Below are 23,539 nucleotides of genomic sequence, written 5' to 3'. Positions count from 1 at the left end.
TATAGCCCTTGCCCTTATAATATAGCCTTTCCTTAAAATATAGCCATCCTTACCTAAAATAGTCATTCCTTAAAATATTATCCTCTCTTCCTTAATAAAACAGCTAAGCTGTCCCCTAAAATATAACCTTTATATAAAAATTTAACCCCCTTTCCCATTCCCTTATCTTTTTAACTGCATCAACCAATGTGGGATCCTCTACATGGTTGTTAATCTTGCTAGAAATAGCAGCCTGTTATTTAATAAAGAGAAGTGGACAATGGATAATGTGGTCTCAGATACACAATATCTGATGAGAAAAAGATAGGATGGTCACAGATGGAACGTCTATGAGCTTAGATTTGCTGGATCTGGATGACAATAATGTTGCTTTCTATTTTTATTACAGGACAAGTCGGGACTTAAACTCACTGCTAACTTGCTTGGAAAATACACAAAAGTCTGTCTCAAGTAGGTGTCCAATGCTTCTCCTTTGCTTTTTCCCTTCTCTCCTCTTCTAGAAAGTCAGTTGCTCATCAGGTCAGATCAGAAATTGTCTGCTAGTTACTAGTAATCATGTAAACCAGTGTTACCTGCTTTGGGATTGAATTCTTAGCGACTGAACCCTAGGGGATTACCTTGGTGCTAAATAAAGACTCTGACATAACATAAAAATAAACTGTATCTGTATACAAAGGTAGATTCAATAATGAAATACCCCATTTGTTACTTCATTTCTATCGAAATACACTGACTTTGTTTCAATTAATTTAGCAAATACTTAAAAATTTAGCAAAATAATTTTGTCATTGTTGTATATGATTAAGCTGGCATTTGGAACTTAAATTTGCATGAAATTTTGATAGAAGGTTTTAATTTAACCCTTTTGTTCCCATATTTCTTTTCAAATACACTGCTTTTGTTTCAATTAATTTTGAAAATAATGAAGAATTTAGTTTAATGATTTTGTCCTTTATTATGTGGGGATTTGAAGCATAAATTAGCATGACATTTTGATGAATTTAGATCACTTTAACCCTTTTGTTACCATATTTTTGTTGAAATACACTGCCTTTGTCATAATTAACTCTGAAAATACTGAAGAATTTAGTAAAATAACTTAGTTGTTAAACAGATTTACTGATGATGTCATGAAAAAACAGTATAACTTATCAATGACTTTCAAAAACTATACATCAATTTCATTGGCTGACTCCAGCAAAAATACTGACCAATCAAAACTTGTAGATTACAAATCAGTCAAATCGTGAGTGAGCTAAACACAGTTTATAAAAAAAAAAAAAAGACAATCACACAGTCACAGACAGAGAGAAGGCGTAGTTAATGACAGACAAGAGAGAACCGAATGCACCATGTGTCACATCAAGTGCTGTTCACTAATAACTGATGTGGAGGGCTAGAGCCATCTAATATGAAGAGGCCACAACAAGAACCACCAAGCTCTGACAAACATAAGGGCTGCATGATGACAGCCAACACTTGTATTCATTTATTCACTCTCTATCTCTCCCTCATCGTCATTATTTAACATCTGTGTTCCAAGATGGCGTGTGTCAGATTGTTTGAGAGGATCCGATGTGCCCAAAAGCTGTATCATGCTCCAGTGTCTGCTTTCACATCGTTTCTACAGCTGGATGTCTCCCCAATGCCAACCACTGAACATTGTGTGTGCTGGGTGCTTCTTTCCTGCCACCAGCACTAGCAAGGTTATTGTACAGTTTACAGGAGTACGAACCTCAGAAAGGGAAACTTTATTTAAGTAGATGAAAAGTATAAGAGAAGGAACCGAAGCGGAACAAGTTTCTTGCTGTAGAGAAGCTACATGATTACTCACATTTCAGAAGAGAGGGTGGGAGTGATCAAGGGAAGCTGAAGAGCAATGGGTTGGGGAGTAGAAGATGAGTGACAATATTGGGCAGCAGAATAATAATGGTGAAACAGTAGACAGGAGAAGGATGAGACCACTGGTCAGAAAAATAGGTGACAACATTCTTGTTCGTTAATTACTTTGAGGTTAACATAATTTTTGAGGGGTAACTTTTAGATACAAGCATAACTGTGTTGTTGAGAAGTTTGCTTCCTAACCACATAGTTCTGGGTTCAATCCCATTGATGCCCTGGGCCAATCAAAGCCTTGTGAATGGGTTTCATCTTCATCATCATGTGTCCACTTTCCATGATTTGACTGAGGACTGGCAAGCCAGAAGGCTGCACCAGGTTCCAATCTGATCTGGCAAGGTTTCTACAGCTGGATGCCGTTCCTAACACCAACCAATCCGAGAGCATAATGGGTGCTCTCGGAATGGTTGATGAAAACTGAAGGAAGCCCATTGTATAAATAAGTATATTTATGTGTGTATGTGTTGACATTATACTATAATTGTAAATGAATGACTTTCATTTGAAATCACGTATAAAAACTTGTCTGACCATGGGGGAAATATTACCTTGCTTGGAAACAGATAAGGGTTGATGACAGAAAGGGCATCTGGCCCAAGAAAATCTGCCTCAATAAACTGTCTGACTCATGTAAGCATGGAAAAAGTGGACATAACGATTACCCCCCCCCCCCCCCCCACCCCACCTTTTTTTAAAATCCTTTTGTTAATTTCATTGTTGCCAGGTATCCTGAGAGACTCATTGCACACAGATACCCTGAAAGCCTGCTCAAACTGTTAAACTACACAGAAGACCTGGTTATCTTTAACACCCTAATAACAATCCTCAAAGGACTCTGTCAACACCGAAGGTATATTCTTTTGTTCTATTCTTTTATTTGTCCCAGCTATTGGACTGTGTTTACCCTGGGCTCTACCTTTGAAGATTTAGTCAATCATAGACACAGGTGTGGCTGTGCTGTTAAGAAATTTGCTTCACAACCACATTGTTTCAGGTTCAGTCCTTGGCACCTTGGGCAAGTGTTTTTTACTCTAGTCCCAGGCCAACCAAAGCTTGGTGAGTACACGAGGTATATCTATAATAATAAAAGTGAAATTCTGTCTGTCTGGTACCCCTGTATCTCAGCTTACATTTGCTTTCCATAGACATAGTATATCCTTTTGGAATCAGGATGATCCTGGGATTGAAAATCTGCCCTTCATTTGGCTCTTGAACTGCCAGCACTGGGACTGGTAAGCTGGAGAGCTGTATCAGACCCCTGTTTGATTTCGCTTGACTTCTATGTCTGGATGCCCTTCCTCGTGGCAACTATTCCACAGAGTGTAGTGGATGCCTCTTATGTGCCACTAGCACTAACCACGACTACGATTTTGCTTGGCTTGATGTGTCCTCTGAGGCACAGCTAATTGCCAATATGTCTCGATCACTTGTCACCACCTTTGTGAAACCCAGCATCTGAAGATCAAGCCTTGCCTCCTTGTCTCATGAGGTTCCTGGGTCTATTTCTTCCACAGGTTTCTTCCTGTATGTATGTATGTATGTAGAAAGAAAGTAAGAGATCAAGAGAAGTGTTGCTCTGCTGTAAAACAACTTATCTTCTTCTGTGGTTCTACATTGAGAACTACAGTTGGCTGTCCAGAGCCAGTGGGACGCTAAGGGAACCATTATGTGGCTGCTTGACCTTCTTGAAGTAGTAGCTAAATCTCCATCGAATCATACCTTCCTGTCTCAAGCAAGGGAAGTGTTTATTAGATGTATAGTAATGTAGTTCAACATCCTTGTTCATAGATCTGCTCATTCAGAGCTGATTTAAGTGACTCACCAAACAAGGGCTGAGGAGTCAGTACACAAGACTTTTGACTCTGACAAAAATGAAGTAGATTGACATGTTTATTTTTTGAACCTGTGGAAGACACACGAGATGTCGAAATATCGTTCACTTGATAACAATGGCACTCTTCTTTTTTTTTTGCTTCTATATCTTCTGGAGGAGTTACCTCAATCTTATAAAATATTATTATTATTATTATTTATTATTATTGCCTTGGCACAGCTTCTAATGCTAGAGATGTACTACGGTGTCAGCATCTTCACTACCAGTGAACTAAGGTAATACCCCTTATTTTTCAAGCACCTTCCGGAGTATTCAAGTGGTTCCAAGTAGTGCTGTTTTCTGCAAATGCTCCACCCTCATTGCAGCCCCTATTTGTTCCATGTACTTCTCAAGATTTTTACTCACTGTTCCCAGGGCTCCAATAATTATTGGTACTACTACCACCTTTTTCATCGACCACAACTGCTTAACCTCCCAAGCTAACCTGTCATATCTATCGACTTTTCTTTCTTCCTTATTGCATACCTTGTTGTCAGCAGGGCATACTATATCTATGGTCCAGCATAGTTTGCTTTTTTTCTCAATTAAGACTATGTCTGGCTTATTATTATTATTATTATTATCATTATTATTATTATTATTATCATTATTATTATTGTTGTTATTATTATTATTATTATTATTATTATTTCCTTTCTTTTTTTTCCTCCAGTATTTATTGTAATATGGAAAGCAATGGTCTTTACAATGTTTTAATGAATATTTTAGAAGTGGTAAGTTTTGGATTTAACTATGTTTTTTTAAAGTTTATGTATTTGTTTTTGAAGATTCCTGATGTGAAATTGTGTGTTGGAACAGATAGTGTTATATTTTGGGATGGTTGATTTTTTGTTTTTGTTTTTTTGCCATGTACCTAACCCAGCACAATCTGTCGCACGGTTGGGTCGTTGGCGACTAAACTGGCAACCTCATGAAGCTTGGTGAGGAGGGTGATTGTTGGGCACCCTGCGGCACGAAAAATAAGACCCGCCAAAGGGCGGAAGAACTGCTGTGTAGTCAACGGCCAATTCAACAAGTACCTTCTTGCGATGAAGTGCCTGTGTGCTCCACTGGCCTGGAGAGTTATGCTGCGGGGAGAGAAATCGTCAGGCAGGTCTTACCAGGCCAGACTGGTCAAAGGGTAGGAAACAGACAAAACCTCAATGACAATAAATCGAATCGTCATCTGTGGACTATATGTATATAGTGAGGTAAGAAGTTTGTTTCCCAACCACATGGTTCAAGGTTCAGCCCCACTGTGTGGCACCTTGGGCAAGTGTCTTCTACTATAGCCTCGGGCTGACCAAATCTTTTTGAGTGGATTTGGTAGACAGAAACTTAAAGAAGCCCATCATCTGTATATATATGTGTGTGTGTGTCCCATGATTGCTTGACAATCGATGTTGGTGTGTTTATGTCCCTGTAACTTAGCAGTTCGGCAAAACTGACCAATAGAATAAGTACTAGACTTACAAAGAATAAGTCCTGAGGTCGACTAAAGGCAGTGCTTCAGTATGGCCACAGTCAAATGAGTTAAGCAAGTAAAAGAATAGAAGAACATATATATATATATATACACATACAAACATACATACATACATATAATTAACGAACAATATAAACAAAGCCTTAATCATCTCTTTCTGTCACTCATGTTCCCTAATATCATAACCGTTTCTTACTGGTTTCTTAGAACAAAGACGAGGCCATCCTCCAAGCAGTGTTACAACTGGTTCCAGATTTGCACAGTTTTACAGACAGGTACGTTGGTAAATAACTATTGGGTTGTCTGGAAAGTTCGTGCTGATTTTTAGAGGAAAGAAAAAGGTCAATAAATACTTGCCATTACATTTTTAATCAACCAAATATGAACCATTTTGTTGCACAATGCGTCTCCATCTTTCCTTTAACTAGAAAATACCCTTCCCAGAACTGAGGTGGTTTCTTGGCAAATAAGTCGAAAGGTAAGCTACTATAAATCGGCATGAACTTTCCGGACAACCCAATATTTTGACACTTTGACTCTTTCTTCCAAGTGTGTGTGTGTGTGTGCATGCATGACTGTGTGTGTGTATACATGTATGCATGAGTTTTGTGTATACATGTGTGTATGCATGTATGTGTGTGTATACATGTGCATATGCGTGTGTGTGCATACATGTGCATGCATGTATGTGTGCATGTGTGTATACATTGTGTGTGTATACATGTGTTCATACGTTGTGTGTGTGTGTATACTGAGTTTCGTGTCCAATGAAAGAGACGATGTTGGCATGGGTGCCAGTCGTCGAATTTAACTCGATTTCGATTTCACTTGCCTCAACAGGTCATTGCAAGTGGAGTTTAGTGTCCAATTTAACTTGATTTCGATTTCACTTGCCTCAACAGGTCTTCGCAAGTGAAGTTTAGTGTCCAATGAAGGAAGGTACGCCTAAGTGGACTGGCTGAGGCCTTAGATTTAGGTCTCACTTGGCTTGCTGGGTCTCTATTATATATATTTTAACCCTTTTGTTACCATATTTCTGTTGAGATGCTCTGTGTGTCTTTCAAATAATTTTAAATATAACAAAGAATTTAGTAAAATAACTTAGTTATCATTCAGCTAGTGTTAGGAACATAAATTGTGACTAAGGTTTGGTGGAAGATTTTAATTCAGAACTTTTGAAAACAAGACATTTGTACTCAGAGCCAGAGCTGGTTTCATCCAGATTGGTAATGAAAGGGTTAAAGTAATAATTACAAATATTTTTTTTTGTCTTTTTCAGAATGGAAAACAAACACAAAAGCTCCAGTGCTGCTTGCTCGTTATTTTTAACAATTTGTAAATTACTGAACAGTGCTTTTTCACCCAAAGTAAGAACTTTTGTAAAAATTGAAATCCTTAACATTTTTTATTATTATTTTCTTCAATTTTTTTCATTCTTTTAGTCTTTTCTCGGTTTTAGTATTTAGACTGTAACAATTCTTTGAGCATCACTTTGGAGAGTTCTTTTCCTTTTGGTCTGTTACATTTGCGAATGACATTGTTTCCAATTTTAGTCATGTAGAGGATTTCCTGGAAATTCTACTTGGAATTGATAAAATTGGCAGCATTTCCACAATAAATGTCAAAGGTTGTTTTACCAGCATTCCTGCTGGTGAAGATATAAGTTTATCTATGTACAACATAGAAAAAAAAAAAAATCACCTGCTACCTCAACGCTCTTGTGACTGCCAGCTTCCCTTAATAATAACCCTTTCTACTATTGGCACAAGGCCTGAAATTTTGGAGATGGAGAATAGCTTATTGCATTGACCCCAGTGCGTAACTGGTACTTATTTTCTTTGACCTCAGAACCGATGAAATGCAAAGTCAGCCTGGGTGAGATTTGAACTCAGAATGCAAAGATGGGCGAAATGCCACTAAGCATTTTGCCAGCTTTTCGCCTTAACATAATAATGAAAATAATAATAATAATAATAATAATCCTTACTACTATTGGCACAAGGCCTGAAATTTGTGGGGAGGGAACTAGTCGATTACATCGACCCCAGTGTCTCACTGGTACTTTATCAACCCCGAAAGGATGAAAGGCAAAGTTGACTGCAGCAGAATCTGAACTCAGAACATAGTGATGGTTGAAATACTGTTAAGCATTTTGTCCTGTGTGCTAATGATTCTGCCATCTTGTCACCATACAACGCTGCCGCCGATGACGACGATGATGATCTCTAAGGCCACCATCGGTCATGGCTGGCCATGGGTATCACATCCGTCCATTTATTGTCTTGGTTGGGCTGCTCGGCTTGAGCAGTGCTTCCCGTGGCTATGGAGACTAATGTGAGAATGACAGTCTTGGCTGCGTAGGTCGCATCTGTGTGGATTCTGGTCTGTCGGCTGTCGATCCCTTACGTCAGACTTGCTTTTTCGCAGCTGCAGCTGACAGCTTCTCTTCACCAATCCGTAGCTTTTCCATGCAAGCCATCATTACAGATCTGTCTTGTAGTGTGCAAGTAACGATGAATAATATTAATAATATAGTTTTGTAAAGCTCTCTATAACAGTTCCCAGCTTAACAAAATCTAACATTATTTCTTGATCTGTTTTGCTCATGCATTTAATTTTTCTGTTCATTTCCAGATGAAAATATCAGTTTGCCAGATGTTGTACTCACTCTGCCAGGATGATATCACGTAAGACTTCTCATGATTCTTCAACATCTTGCTCTTTGCGCACATGCATGCATGTGTGTGTGTGTGTGTGTAAATATATTAATCTGAAAATAAAGAACAACCCATGTCCTTCATTAAGTCATATATATGGATGGTGAGATTGAACCTGTTGATGTCTAGTTTGAATTTTATTACATTGAGACCTCTCACAGAATTCTCGTTTAACCCTTTAACATTCAGATTTCTCTGTCAAATGTAATCCTTATTTATTCACAAAACATTCAAGCGAGGTCGTCGCCACTGCCGCTGGACTGGCTCCTCTGCAGGTAGCATGTAAAAAATATCATTTTGAGCGTGGCCGTTGCCAGTACTGCCTGACTGGCCCTTGTGCCGGTGGCACGTAAAAGCATCCACTACACTCTCGGAGTGGTTGGCGTTAGGAAGGGCTTCCAGCTGTAGAAACTCTACCAAATCAGATTGGAGCCTGGTGCAGCCTTCTGGTTCACCAGTCCTCAGTCAAATCGTCCAACCCATGCTAGCATGGAAGGTAGATGTTAAACAATGATGATGATGATTGTTTTGAATTATCCATGTATTATCTCAGTTTTGAGATTTCATTGATGTGATTGTTTAATTTTAAAATGACATTGTAGGTTGGGTGTGAGAAGCCAGACCTGGCTGATTTGAACAAAACTGGTTGAACAAATCTAGACCAGCTTAAATGTGAAAGGGCTAACATCCACTTTTCCATGTCCCACTTGGGTCAAATGGAATGTATTGCAGTAAATTTTCTACAGCCAGATGCCCTTTCTGTTGCCAACCCTCACCTCACTCCAATTAAGGTTATCTTTCTCCATAGCCAGACGTATTTTGCATGGAAGACTGGAAACAAATGTGATTTTTACAATGTCAAGACACGAGCAGACACAAAAAAATGCACATAAACTGAAATTTGGTGTAAAATTAAATGTAGGCTTTGTGTTAAGTACCTCAGTCCATTACGAAATCTTTGATCTAATATCCAAAGAACATTGGTTTGAGGAAATTAAAACTCTTCAGTAAAAGTAGCTTCAGTTTGGACTTTTTAAAAAAAGGCAACTAAGATTTGTTGAAAAGTTGAAAGTTTTTTGCTGTCAAAAACTTCAGTTTGGTTTCAAACCCTCAGGTTTGGTGTCAAGCACATACGTTTAATGTCAAATACTTTGGTTTGGTGTCAAAACTTCAGATTTCATGTTAAATACTTCAGTTTGGTGTCAAAAACTTGAGGTTTAATATCAAATATTTTGGTTTGGTGTCAAAACTTCAGGTTTGATGCAAATACTTTATTTTAGTGTCAAAAACTTCAGGTTTGATGTCAGATACTTTGGTTTGGTGTCAAAACTTCAGGTTTAATGTTAAATACTTTGGTGTCAAAAATTTAAGTTTGCTTTCAAAACCCCAGGGTTAGTGTTAAATAATTTATTTTTCATGTTAAAATAAACAATCTCCTTAACTCTAACTAGTAATTCCAAACCATTGTTTCAATTCCAGGGTGAGTTTGCTGCTTCTCCAGTCTCACATGTGCCCCCACTTGATAGCAGAATTTGTCAATGTTGATGACCACGATCTCTTGGAAGCATACTTGTCATTGTTCTGTATTCTTATAAAGTTGGAAAGGTATTGTGGTAATATTTTTTAAATATTTATAGTAATTTTTATTTATTTCTCTTTCTTCCACTTTTTGTTTTGTGAAAAGGTTAACCCTTTCCTTACCATATTTCTGTTGAGATGCTCTGTGTTTCTTTCAATTAATTTTAAATATAACAAAGAATTTAGTGAAATAATTTAGTTATCATTCAGCTAGTGTTAGGAACAGACACTGACTAAGGTTTGGTGGAAGATTTTAATTCAGAACTTATGAAAACAAAACATTTGTACTCAGAGCCAGTTTGAGCCGGGTTGGCAATGAAAGAGTTAAAGAAGAGGAAGGGAAAACAAAACACTGAGGCCAAAGTTGTGATGAAAGTTATGATATGGCAATTGTAACAGAGATGATGGTTGTTGTTGTTGTTATTGGTGGTGGTGGTTGTGGAGATTGTCATAATTACTAACCTTCCACCTCTGCCTCCTCTCTATCCCTCACCTCCTCTTCTTCCTCTATTTCCTTTTATTCTGCCTCCCCTCTTCTTTTTGTCCATCTTCCTTTCTTTTTTTTGTGTGTTGAGGAGGTGGTGGTGGTGGTTACGATAATAGCATTGAGGAGGTTAGTGAAGTGAAGTGATGAGGATGGTGATGGAAAGGAGGAGGAGCAGGAGAGGGTAGTGGTGGTTGATGATGATGATGATGATGATGGTGGTGATGATGCTGACACTAGTTGTCATCTTCTTCTTCTTCTTCTTCTTCTTCTTCTTCTTCTTCTTCTTCTTCTTCTTCTCCCTCCACAGTGGCCTTGACGAACTGAAGCGTGAGAAACCAATCCATTCCATACTGCAGATCATCGAAGACAGAAAGTGTAGCAAGGTAGGTCAGCCAGGTTTTGTTTTTCCGCAATTTCTTCATTTCCATCATGAATTTCTTATTCTTGTGAATGGTATTTCACTGTTGTTGCTGTTGTTGTTGATGTTGTAGTGGTGGTGGTAGAATTAGTAGTGGTTGCAGTGCCAATGATGGCAGTTATGATGGGAGTGGCAGAGGTTTTAGTTGTTGTGGTGGTGGTGGTATTAGAGTTAGTGTTGGGCGGTAATAATGAGGGTTATAGCAGTAGTCTTGCAGTCATTGTATGGTAGTGGTGGTAGCGACAACAGTTGTGGTATCAGGCTGTAGTTGTGATAGTCCATAGCAGCACTTGGCAAATTTTCACCATATTCTTGTAAGTTAGGTAATTCTTATTTTCTTTTATTCTTTTTGTTTGTTCCAGTCATTTGACTGTGGCCATGCTGGAGCACCGCCTTTAGTCGAACAAATCAACCCCAGGACTTATTCTTTGTAAGCCTAGTACTTATTCTATCGGTCACTTATGCTGAACTGCTAATGTAAACACACCAACAATGGTTGTCAAGCAATGCTGGGGACACAAACACAAACACACACACACACATAAATATACATACATACACACACACACACACACACACACACACACACACACACATGCACACGCACATGATGAGCGTCTTTCAGTTTCTGTCTACCAAATCCACTCACAAGGCTTTGGTCGGTCTGAGGCTATTGTGGAAGCCACTTGCCCAAGGTACGACACAGTGGGACTGAACCCAGAACCATGTGGTTGAGAAGCAAGCTTCTTACCACACAGCCACACCCTGCGACTATGTACAATACTATGCTATTCCATGCTGTAACCATTTCCCACTCTTCGCCTTCTGATTGCAGTGTGTTCATATTTGTCTTCAAGTCTGCAAGAACCTTTCTGAACAAAGCCGGAAAAGCAAAACATTGCTCCTGGAATTGAACATAGTTCCAATTCTAATGAGGTAAGTGTCCTTGGAGAATGCCAAAAATTAGGCCCTTGTTCCATTATTTCTCTGGATTATTAATCATCGTCATTGTTTTTTGTTGTGCTCAAGTAGAAGACCCATCAAACCTAGCGAAATCGTAGTGATGACAGATACTGGCACCCGCGCCAGTGGCACTTAAAAAGCACCCGAGGGGCAGCCAGCCACAGAGAGCATGCCAAATCAGACTGGAGTCTAGTGCAACCCCTGATTAAACTGTCCAACCCATGCCAGCATGGACACTGGACGTTAAATGAAGATGACGACAGCGGTGGCGACGATGATGACTACGACAATCTGCTTTCCATGTTGGTATGGGTTGAAAGGGTCATCAAAGTCTGAGTTACTCTCATTGAAAGCTACAGTCTTCAAAAGACTTGGTACATGTGCATGTCATTTGGTTTGGTTTCTAAGGCTGGATGCCCTTCCCATTTACCAACTACTTGTACTGGATGCATTTTCTCATGGCACCAACACTTGAGAGACCGACCAGGCTTTAGCAAGACACAACTAAACGGGACCGCATAATAAGACTGTGAACAGCAGGAGGTGCTGTTGGAAGTTTCCTTATATGCAGTAAATGTAAATTTGGGATAGGAACAAGCAGTGATGGATGAGATGTGAATATACATATATATATATATATAACGTTGACGATTTTTTGCCCCTCCGTCTTCGTTTTCTCTTGGACTTTCCTCTGTCCCCTGTTTCTGAAGAAGAGCTTTGCTTGAAATGTAAAACCACCTTTCTATCCTTCCCTGAGCGTCTGCTAATACTTTACATGTACCACACCCATGCGTTGTTTTTTGGTGTTCTTCATTTTTTGGGATTTACTATATATATATATATATATATATATATATATATATATATATATATATATATATATATATATATATATCTATATACGTGAAAAGACATTCGAGCGAGTTCGTTGCCAGTACTGCTGGACTGGCTCCTCTGCAGGTGGCATGTAAAACACCATTTCGAGCGTGGCCGTTGCCAGTACCTCCTGACTGACCATCGTGCCGGTGGCACGTAAAAGCACCCACTACACTCTCAGAGTGGTTAGCGTTAGGAAGGGCATCCAGCTGTAGAAACTCTGCCAAATCAGATTGGAGCCTGTAGTAGCCATCTGGTTCATCAGTCTTCAGTCAAATCGTCCAACCCATGCTAGCATGGAAAGCGGACGTTAAACGATGATGATGATGATGTTGATATAATTACATATGTACCATGTTTATACATCATATTTGGTGGCATAAGAGATGCAAAAGCATATTACATGCATCTTAATTTCAGCAGTGGAAAAAATTTTTAAAGCATTAACCCTTTATCATTCAGATTAATTTGTCAAGAGCAATCCTTATTTATTGATATTTAAAAAAAATTAATCTGGTATTATCTCATGACTTCAAGATTTGAAAGATATAATTGTTTATTTTTAGAATGACATTGCAGGGTAGCAGTGAGATGCTGGTTCTGGCCAGTTTGAGCATAAAATAGGTAAAATATTTGGGCTGGATAGAGTCGGTTTAAACACTAAAGGGTTAAAACGGGCATCAGCAAATCGGGGTAAATTACCCCAAGCAGGGTAAAAATGAAATTCTTGGGAATGATGAAGACTCATTAGACATGAATAAGATTATATAAAAAATGTGTTCCTTCTTACAACAGAAATTTTTTTCTGACAACAATGCATCTTTACATTATTTCAACCACTATGCCATATGGTGTAGTGGTTAAGAGCAGGGGCCAGTAACCCCAAGATTCTGAGTTCGATTCCAGGCAGTGACCTGAATAATAATAATAATAATAATAACAACAATAACAAGAAGAAGAAGAACAACAACAACAACGAAAAATACCATAGGAATGAGAACCCAGGTTTGAAATTTTCCCAAGACACCTGATGAAGGCTGGAGGGTATATCAACTGAAACGTTGTGTTAACAACAAACAAGATGAGAAATATCCGTCAAATGTAAATAATGTAAATAAAAGTGCATCTTGTCATCAAATACAGTATGAATACATTTATTCATACTTATACATGTAATTCTTTTATTCTTTTACTTGTTTTAGCCATTTGACTGTGGCCATGATGGAGCACCACCTTAATTTCTGTCTTTTTTTTTTTTTGTTTTTGCAAGTAGGTTGTGTTTGTTGCGTTTCTTTCAACTATAGATGCCTTGATGTTCATACACTGCTGCTATTTCGATCTTGTTGGATCTCATCAGTATGGAGGATCTGGTGTGAGTCTCACTATATGTGCTAGAATGTATATATATGGCTCTGTGTTTGTGTACAAATATATTTTGCCAGCGTAAGCATATGTAGGTGTGTGTATATGCATATATATATATAAACACACACACATGTTTATATATAATAATGCAGGCGTAGGAGTGGCTGTGTGGTAAGTAGCTTGCTTACCAACCACATGGTTCCAGGTTCAGTCCCACTGCATGGCATCTTGGACAAGTGTCTTCTACTATAGCCTCAGGCCGACCAAAGCCTTGTGAGTGGATTTGGTAGACGGAAACTGAAAGAAGCCTGTCGTATATATGTATATATATATATATATATATATATGTTTGTGTGTCTCTGTTTGTCCCCCTAACATTGCTTGACAACCGATGCTGGTGTGTTTACGTCCCCGTAACTTAGCGGTTCAGCTAAATAGACCGATAGAATAAGTACTAGGTTTCCAAAGAATAAGTCCTGGGGTTGATTAGCTCGACTAAAAAGCGGTGCTCCAGCATGGCCACAGTCAAATGGCTGAAACAAGTAAAAGAGAAATAAAAGAGAAATATGTGTGTGTGTATGTTTATATGTATAGATATATATTCTTTGTTTTTAATTTCAGTTTTAAAGAAGCTTTAGCCAATGTTGCTGCTGTTGCTGCTGTTGGGACTTCTGCTTCTACTGCTGCTGCTGATAATGATGATAGTGGTAGTCATCATATTGATGATGATGATGGTAGTGGTGGTGGTGGTGGTGGTGGTGCCGCTGGCAGCTGTTATGATGCAGACTCTTTGCGACTCTGTGAAGAGTTACTTGAGAACCTGACTGTGAGAGTCACACCGTGCCTCGATGTGCAGCAACAGCCTTCTTCCGATGGCCTCCTCCTGACGACCAGCGATACAAACAACAGGTGAGTGTTAATTTACCTGTTGGAATGTATGGGTGGTGGTGGTGGTGGTAGTGGTGATGGTAGTGACGTTGGTGGTGGTGGTGACAGTGTTGATGGTGACGGTGGTGGTGGTGGTGGTAACAGTAACGGTGGTGGTAGTGGTGACAGTGGTTGTGGTGGTGGTTGTGACAGTGGTGATCAATAGTGTTGTATCAATTGTTGTGGTGTGACGATAGTAGTGGTAGTATTGGCAGTGTCGATAGGAAAGCTCTTATATGGAGCAGTTTCTCTCTGTCTTCTATTTCATTCATTGCCAACTGATTAAACTGGTTTTCATTATATATTTACTTATATCTGATCAACCCCAAAACATGTTGGTCTTCATCTAACATTTTACTCAATCATTCTACTTTCTGGTATCTTCTTGCAGCTCCCCTGCAATTTACTGGTGCCAGAACAAATTTCGGTTACTGGTGACAGCCGAGATGGATCACGCTGAAGATTTCACTGCAGACTTTGAGGAGACTGCAATCCATATTCGGTAAGTTGATTCTAATGATAGTTTTTCTCTCCTCTCTAAAATTTGAAACTCCTTCTTGTTCCGCTGCTGCCCTGTGTCAAAATTTGAAACCAATGCATGTTTATATTCTAAGATTTTGTTCTCATTCACATGTGGTCAAGATGGTCTTTGTACATTTGTTTTCTCCTTTTCAGGCCAGTGGTCAACAACGAACCAGTTTCAGCGACCTATGGACTTTATGACAAAGTGGTCATCTCCAAGTGTTTTATGCGTCACAAACCAAACAAGATACAGATGTCACTGGCAAAATCAGACCCAGCTTATTGGCCTCGTCTCTTGGAGACAACAGAAAAGGTAGAAGTAGTCTTTGTTGTATGAGCTTTTAGCGTTGTCGTTTTATCTTTTACTTGTTTCACTAATTGAGCTGTGACCATGCTGGGGCACTACCTCGAAGTGTCAAGTCAAACAGATCAACCCCAGTGCTCATTTTTGATGATAAAGTCTGCAACTTAGTCTATCGTTGCTTTCTGACGAGCCACTAAGTTTCGGGGACATAAACAAACCATCACTGTTTTGTCAAACAATGGCAGGCAGGTCAGCAAATACAAAGTGTTGAACACACACACACGCATACATAATGGATATGCAAATATATAAATATATGCACACACACATACATATATGTATATATACACATATACACGTGCGATCTGCTTCTTTTGGTTTCTCTCTCTCAAATCCATTCACCAGCCTTTATTCCACTTGGTTGGTGCTATCGAAGAAGACACGTGGCCCAGATGCTGTGTAGCGTGACTGTGATTGAACATGAGACTTCATGGTTTGGAAAAAAAAAAAACACTTCAGACCCTCCAAAGATCAGTATTGCCTTTTGCATTTCATTTTTCATCCCTGTTGGAATAGGGGTTGATAATGAAATATGTACCAGTTATGTACTGGGGTTGACTACCAGTTAACTACCAGATCTTTACTTCTGCCTAAATTTGTGGATTTGTGCAAAAATCTAGAAACCCTTCATTCACACGTTTCTGTTGTGTCTCTTTTTTTTTTCCAGTTTCCAAATATTCACAAAGACTTTGGAAGGTTTGAAATGGACTTTGATGATGATGATGATAACAAGGCCTTTGAAGAGGAAGAAGTCATTCCTGATGACGATAACCCTTTCACACTGAAAGGTAGATATTTTATTTCCCTTCTCTCATTATTGTGTAGATGTAGGACAGCATTGTTACCATCATTCTACCAAAATGCATCTCTTTGCTTCAACTGATTTAACCCTTTGGGATTTCAACTGGCCATATTTGGCCAAAATATTCTCCTTCCTTTATGTTCAAATCAACCAGATTTGACCTTTCACACCTACCCTACAATGTTGTTTTAAACATAAACAGCCACACCAAGATAATGCAGGATAAATTCAAAACAGTGTGAAGAAATAACTATTATTGACAGAGTAATCTGTCAATGCTTAAGGGCTAAAAAAATAACGTAGCGTTTAGTAAAATTACTTTGTCATTAAAGAATAAATTGTTTTGAATGACACAGCAACGCACTATAATACAAACAACGGACTCTAATAACTGTTGAAATTTAATCATCTATAGTCTGATATGATATTTCAGAATATAAAATTCCTTCTTCAGATATCCCTAGGAATTGATGGAGTCGCTGCTATAATTGGTTTTCCAATGGCTTTTTGTTTTTTTGGAATGTCTCAGCAGTGGTCTCATGAAGCTCCTTCTGAAATTCCTCATGAGAAGTGCATGAGGTTAGCCATATCTCAAGCTCATATGTGCTGGCACATCCGTAGTGCTACTTCTAAGTTATGTGTTATGCGTACAGCTAAATAATATATTGATTACCAACGTCCATTATTAAGTTGTTTTTAGAACATAAATTAACATGAAATTTTGGTAAAAGGTATTAATTTAGATCACTCTTACCCTTCTGTTACCATATTTTTGTCGAAATATACTGCCCTTGTTTCAAAAGTATTGAAGAATTTAATAAAATAATTTGAATTTAACATATAATAGTGTCTCATAAAGCGAGATTTCAATACATCTTAAATTTGCAGAGGAATCTGTAGTGGGGGAGTTTAGCTCAATCGGTCAGAGCATCGTGACGCGTAATCACGGAGATGTGAGTTCGTGTCCACAGCTGACCTCCTACACCTTTTACTGCAAAATAGGGGTAGTTTATCCTGTTCAGGCTATATTATTAGCATTATCCTGCGTTTGTTGAGAAATTAAAAAATCACTTCTTTAATTTTCTAAGACATCTCAACGCTTTGTTTACGTTTGTTGTAGTTTGAATTTAATTTTGTCATTATTAAACTGGTGTTTGGAACACAAATTAGTTTGAAACTTTGATGGAAAATTTTAATTTATATCACTTTAAAACAGTATGTTTTTATCATAGACCCAGGATAGTTTTGGGTAGGTTAGTACTGATGTCTATGCAATCAACTTGCTCTCTCCATTAAAAATATTGCTGTTCTTTTGCCAAAATTTAAAACTATTATTATTTTTATTAAATAAGGTGGTGATTTTGCAGGATCATTAGCATGCTGAGTAAAATGCTTCTGAGTCTAGATTCTGCCAGGGTCACCTTTGTCTTTCATCCTTCAAGGCTTGATAAAATAAGTACCGGTTGAACACTGGGATTGCTAGCTTTAAGCCAAAATTTGAAACCAGTATCATTATTATTATTATTATTGTTGTTGTTGTTGTTGTTGAGGCAAGTGAAATCGAAATCGAACCAAATTCGATGACTGGCACCTGTGCCAGTGGAGCGCTAACAGCACCATCCGACCGTGATCATTGCCAGAGCAGCTGTCTGGCTTCCATGCTGGTGGCACGTAAAAAACGCCATCTGAGCATGACCGTTACCAGTGTCCCCTTACTGGCACTTGTGCCGGTGGCACGTGAAAAGACATTTGAGCGAGGTCATTGCCACTGCCGCTGGACTGGCTCCTCTGCAGGTGGCATGTAAAAAATACAATTTGAGCGTGGCCGTTGCCAGTACCGCCTGACTGGCCTTCGTGCCAGTGGCACGTAAAAGCACCCACTACACTCTCGGAGTGGTTGGTATTAGGAAGGGCATCCAGCTGTAGAAACTCTGCCAGATCAGATTGGAGCCTGGTGCAGCCATCTGGTTGCACCAATCCTTAGTCAAATCGTCCAACCCATGCTAGCATGGAAAGCAGACGTTAAACGATGATGATGATGATGATGATTATTATTATTATTATAATAAAAATGGCTGTGGGCTGTCAGAATCATTTATCATCATTATTATTATTATTATTATTATTATTCTAAAAATGGTTATAGGCTGGCAATGGCTGTGGGATGACTGAATCATCATCATCATCGTTATTATTATTATTTAAGGCAGCAAGCTAGCAGAATTGTTAGCACACTGGGTGAAATGCTGAGTGGTATTTTGTCTGTCGCTATGTTCTGAGTTCAAATTCTACTGAGGTCGACCTTGCCTTTCATCCTCTTGTGGTCAATAAATTAAGTACCAGTCAAGCATTGGAGTCAATGTGATTGATTGTCCCCTCCTCACAAAAGTAAGTACCTCCTCCCAAAGTTGCTGGCCTTGTGCCAAAATTTGAAACCATTATTATTATTATTATTATTATTATAAGTACCAGTTACACACTGGGGTTGATGTAATCGACTTAGACCCACCCCCAAAATTTGAGACCTTGTGCTTCCAGTAGAAAGTATTATTGTTGTTGTTGTTTTTCTGTTTATGTATTTTTTTTTTTTTTTTTTTTTTTGTAGTGAAAGTACAAGTATCAAAAATTCCTGAAATTTCACAGATTATTCTACCAGATTACGAGAATTCCGATTCAGAAAGCAGCCTGGACATTGATAGAATAGATGATTATGACCGCTTCAACATTTACGATGTAAAATACTAAAACATTGCAAGCTGAAACTAAATTCGCCTGCCTGTCGTTGAGTTTCAGCCCATGCCCATTGTGCCCTTCACTGTTCACCTGTGTCCGGTTCTTTACAACTTCTGTGATATATCTTCTCATTTAATCATTGCTGTTGATGGAGTGAGTGATAGACCAGTGTCTTGATGAGCTACACAATTAGACCAACTTAATCACTGCTGTGATTAACGAGACAGGTTGTTAATTAAACATTTAGTATTTAAACCAGCCAAAATATTCAGCCCTGTTTTATCTTCAAACTGGCCAGATCTGACCTCTCGCACTTTTCCGACAATATTATTCTGCAAATAAAGAGTCTTATTATTGAAGTCTCAAAGCTACAAGGTAACGCCTGACTAATTCAAATCAATGGCAATGAACAGGCATTATATTTGACAGAATAATCCGAGTGCTGAAGGGTTAAACATTTAATCAGTGCTGGGATTAATGCTACTGTCCATTCATTAAGCATTTAACCACCTGAAACTGTTTGTCGATCATTCCTACACACACACATGCATGTGTGTGTGTGTGTATATGTATATATCAATATATATATCCAAGAAAGTTAGGGGTTGTGAATCCAACCCACTAAGGGATAATATCTATCCAATATACTGCCGGAAGAATACCCAATTATTATTACACTAGTGTTTTTTCATTGCATGGCAATTACATTACCAAGTGCAATAAATGGGTGTGGGTAAAAAGTTATTTTACCATTAATTTATAATGCAATAAGAAAATGGAAGGGATTAATAGGTGGTGTTCATCAACTTGCAGACATTGTATTATGTTAATTTATTTGTTTACTAAAAGGACAGTAATAACAATATACAAACACATGCGACATATTATGTCATATCAGTAATTATAAAAATGACATATAGTGGACTTCTGTTACTATATGTCATTTTTATAATTACGGATATGACATAATATTTCACATGTGTTTGTATATTGTTATTATTGTCCTCTTAGTAAACAAATAAACAAGTAAATTGACATAATACAATGTCTGCAAGTTGATGAATACCACCTATTAATCCCCTCCATTTTCTTATTGCTATATATATGTATATATATATGCACACACACACACACATATATATATATACACACACATATATATATATATACACACACACACATATATATATATATATATATATATATATATACATACACACACACACATATATATATATATGCATACACATCCATATATATATATCATGTAAAACAGAACCTGTTTGTATTATTTTGGAAAAGCAATCAAACAATGTGTGTGTGTGTGTAGATATGTTTTCATTTCTGAGAAATATGTGTATGCATGCGTAAATGTATAAATCTGTGTAAGTGATTGACCAGACTATCAGCTGTTGTTAGACATCACTGGTCACAATGCACTTTGCACTGTCTCAGCTTTTCAATGATGCCACTCTGCCGGCTTGGGGAGCTGGCCAACGTTCTCCCTGGTTAGAAAGCCAGTCCGTTGCAGGGTGGCCTGTTTACAACTGAATGGACTTCAGCAACATGAAATGAAATACTTTGCTTAAGGGCACCATGCACAGCCAGTCTAGGAATCGAAACCACGATCTCACAATCATGAGTGCAACTTACCTAACCACTAGGCCATACACACTTAAATGGATTCATCTCAAATTTATTTTGTTGCATTATTCAGAAGACGGAGATCTGGCGGTGTTGTTAGCATGCTGTTAACTGTATTTCATTTGTCTTTACACTCTGAGTTCAAATTCCACTGAGGTTGGTAAATTAAGTACCAGTGAAATACTGGGGTTGATGTAATCAACTGCTCCCCTCCACCAAAATTTCAAGCTTTGTGTGTGCCTATAGTAGAAAGGATTATTTTTATTATTATTATTATTAGGAAGGTGTCCCTTATGTTCTGAGTTCAACTTTGCTTTTCAACCTTTCGGGTCGATCAAATAAGTACTATTTGAGTGCTGGGTTTCATATCAACTGATCCTCCTACCCCCTGAATTTGCTGGCCTTATGCGTAAATATGAAATCATCATCATTATTCTTTTCTACTCTAGGCACAAGGCCCGAAATTTTTTGAGGGGAGAGGGGGCCAGTCGATTAGATCGACCCCGGTACGCAACTGGTACTTAATTTATCGACCCTGAAAGGATGAAAGGCGACATCGACCTTGGCGGAATTTGAACTCAGAATGTAAAGATAGACGAAATATCACTAAGTGTTTTGCCTGGCGTGGTAACCTTTCTGCCAGCTTGCCATCATATTATCATTATCATTATCATTATCATTAAGGCACCAAGCAAAGAGAGAGAATAAGAAGTGGACATATTTGTCATTGGTGGAATGCCTTCGATCATAGATGTGTTGGTTCAAAACTGATATCTGAAGTTAATCATCATCATCATCACCATGATCATTCAAATATGTTTTCGACAAAATCTGGAGGACGCAAGGACTCTATCATGCTATGCTTGCTTTGGCATGGTTTCTGTGGCTGGTTGCCATTTCTAATGCCGACCATAACACAGCGTGCACCGAGTACTGTATTTTGTAGCACTGGCACTCACGAGGTTACCATGCAGTTAAAAAAAAAAAAAAAAAAAAAACATGGATGGTGGAGGAATTTGTCTGAAGAATCAAGGGGTCGAAATATGACAGAAAGCAAATAGTACACGCGATTGACTTCTTTGTATTATAATCGCCTTACCTCGGTTTTCCTTCCTCGACTGAGTCTGTCTTGCGGTATCCGATCCTCGTGGCACGTCAACAACCCCATTCGAAAAGGGCATGAAATCCCGATCGAGGCTCCCTCTGCCCTTCTTCCTCTTCTGGTCAGCTCACCAGTCGCTGACGTCATACCACAGTTTCCATCTATGAAATCCACTCACAAGGCCTTGGCTAACCTGGGGTTATTGTAGAAGAACCCCAGTTGCCATAGTTGGACCGAACTCAAGACCATATAGTCAGGAAGGAAGCCTCTTAACCACATACATATTTATATAATATATATATATATATGTATTGTTATATTTTTACCAATTAACCAGGTGCATTAATTGGCAAAAAAATATGACCATCCCCAAATGTAACAAGATCAATTTCAACACATGGATTCACATCAGGAATCTTGCAAAACAAATACACAAATGCATGTCATCATTTAACGTCCGCTTTCCATGCTGGCATGGGTTAGACTATATATATATAAAAATATAACGTGTGCATGTTGTGCAAATAGTGAAACTAATTGGGAGTTAAATGTGCTTTTTATGGAGCAAGATGATAATTAACAATGCAAATAGTTTTACATACTCATCAATATGATGATGGTGTTGGCTGACTTCATCACTCTGACTCTGCAGATGTGTGTCCTTGTCCATCCCTATGGATACCTCACTTCTATGAGCCTCTACCTGGTTGTTTGATCAGCTATAAGTAGCAGCCAAATTTTCCTCAAACTATACCCTACTGATTTGGAAATGGAATAAGGATATACTAGAAAGGTAACCATTCTGCATTATTTGAGGTCTTAATTGCAGAATCTGCAAGTACAGAAAATGTGCAATATCAAGTTTTTATAGCGTCCCACTTTTGACTGCATGAGTATGCGATACATGCAGGTGGACAAATTGTGCAACATCAACACTATTGTTATACCCCATTTGGTATCTGCTGCAGCAGAGTGTGTAGTTATCTGCAAGTGTACTGAACTTGTGCAGTAATTGTTGATAAAGAAATTCTGCATTGTCCAAACTGTCCCATTTTACACTGATGCAGAATGTACTGTCATCTGCAATTGTACAGAAACAAAGAAAATATGAAGACAAATGCATTTCACCTAATTCTGTTCATTACTACTTATGTAATTACCTGATGATAATGCTGTCAAGATTGTCCCAATTTACCCTATCAGAATCCTCACTGCAATTGTACAGAAATAGTGCAATGTCAAGATTGATGCATTACACCTCATTTGGTTCTTTACATTATATGTGGGTGTACAGGGTTTAGACTGTCCCATTTTATTCCTAACTGCATGTTTGTTCTTGTGTGTGAAGCATCTGAAGGAGCAGACAGAACAGCAAAAAAGGTACAGTATGTCACGCTGTGCCCCATACATTTCTTCACTTTGTTTTAGTTTTAAGTTTAGAAAGTTTTTAATAAGTTATCTGAGGTAAGTTTCATCAGATGGCTAGGGTTCAGCTGATTTGCTAGGAATAGCAGCCACATCCCCCTGAAATAACACGGGGGCGGGGGTGGGGGGTGTACTGAAATAGTTCGTAGCTTTGAGGGTATTATGAAAGGCCCAACCTTCCGAGTTCATTTACAGGGCTTAGAAAAACTGCACCAAATGTGTGAACCTGAGAGGGGAACATGTTGAAAAACTATAAATGATCTTGTATTTTTACCTAAAGATAGAAACTTTTCAGTACCCCACTTATACCATCTTAAAAAAAAAGAGGAAGGACACCTCAGATAAAATCGTCCTTGGT

At 38.4% G+C, this 23,539-nt stretch overlaps 1 protein-coding gene across 4 annotated transcripts in view; it reads left to right on the top strand.

The window, feature by feature from the left end:
- The window catches only part of LOC106875569 (uncharacterized), a 92,056-nt gene extending 71,485 nt beyond the window's left edge, over positions 1 to 20,571 (top strand). For all 4 annotated transcript variants that reach the window (XM_089338456.1, XM_089338458.1, XM_089338455.1 and 1 more), the window contains exons 37-50: positions 389 to 450; positions 2,624 to 2,749; positions 4,446 to 4,506; positions 5,466 to 5,533; positions 6,538 to 6,625; positions 7,893 to 7,945; positions 9,455 to 9,580; positions 10,348 to 10,423; positions 11,294 to 11,394; positions 14,284 to 14,571; positions 14,981 to 15,091; positions 15,265 to 15,424; positions 16,143 to 16,263; positions 18,883 to 20,571. In XM_089338456.1, the coding sequence (XP_089194582.1) occupies positions 389 to 450; positions 2,624 to 2,749; positions 4,446 to 4,506; positions 5,466 to 5,533; positions 6,538 to 6,625; positions 7,893 to 7,945; positions 9,455 to 9,580; positions 10,348 to 10,423; positions 11,294 to 11,394; positions 14,284 to 14,571; positions 14,981 to 15,091; positions 15,265 to 15,424; positions 16,143 to 16,263; positions 18,883 to 19,022 (1,581 nt within the window). In that variant the 3' untranslated portion in view covers positions 19,023 to 20,571. The remainder of the gene's footprint in view (positions 1 to 388; positions 451 to 2,623; positions 2,750 to 4,445; positions 4,507 to 5,465; positions 5,534 to 6,537; positions 6,626 to 7,892; positions 7,946 to 9,454; positions 9,581 to 10,347; positions 10,424 to 11,293; positions 11,395 to 14,283; positions 14,572 to 14,980; positions 15,092 to 15,264; positions 15,425 to 16,142; positions 16,264 to 18,882) is intronic.
- The last annotated feature ends 2,968 nt before the right edge of the window (positions 20,572 to 23,539 follow it).

The sequence above is a fragment of the Octopus bimaculoides genome, chromosome 20 (genome assembly GCF_046866305.1).
Source record: "Octopus bimaculoides isolate indiv1 chromosome 20, ASM4686630v1, whole genome shotgun sequence".
NCBI lineage: Eukaryota > Metazoa > Mollusca > Cephalopoda > Octopoda > Octopodidae > Octopus > Octopus bimaculoides.
This window is presented reverse-complemented; position numbering and strand designations above follow the sequence as displayed.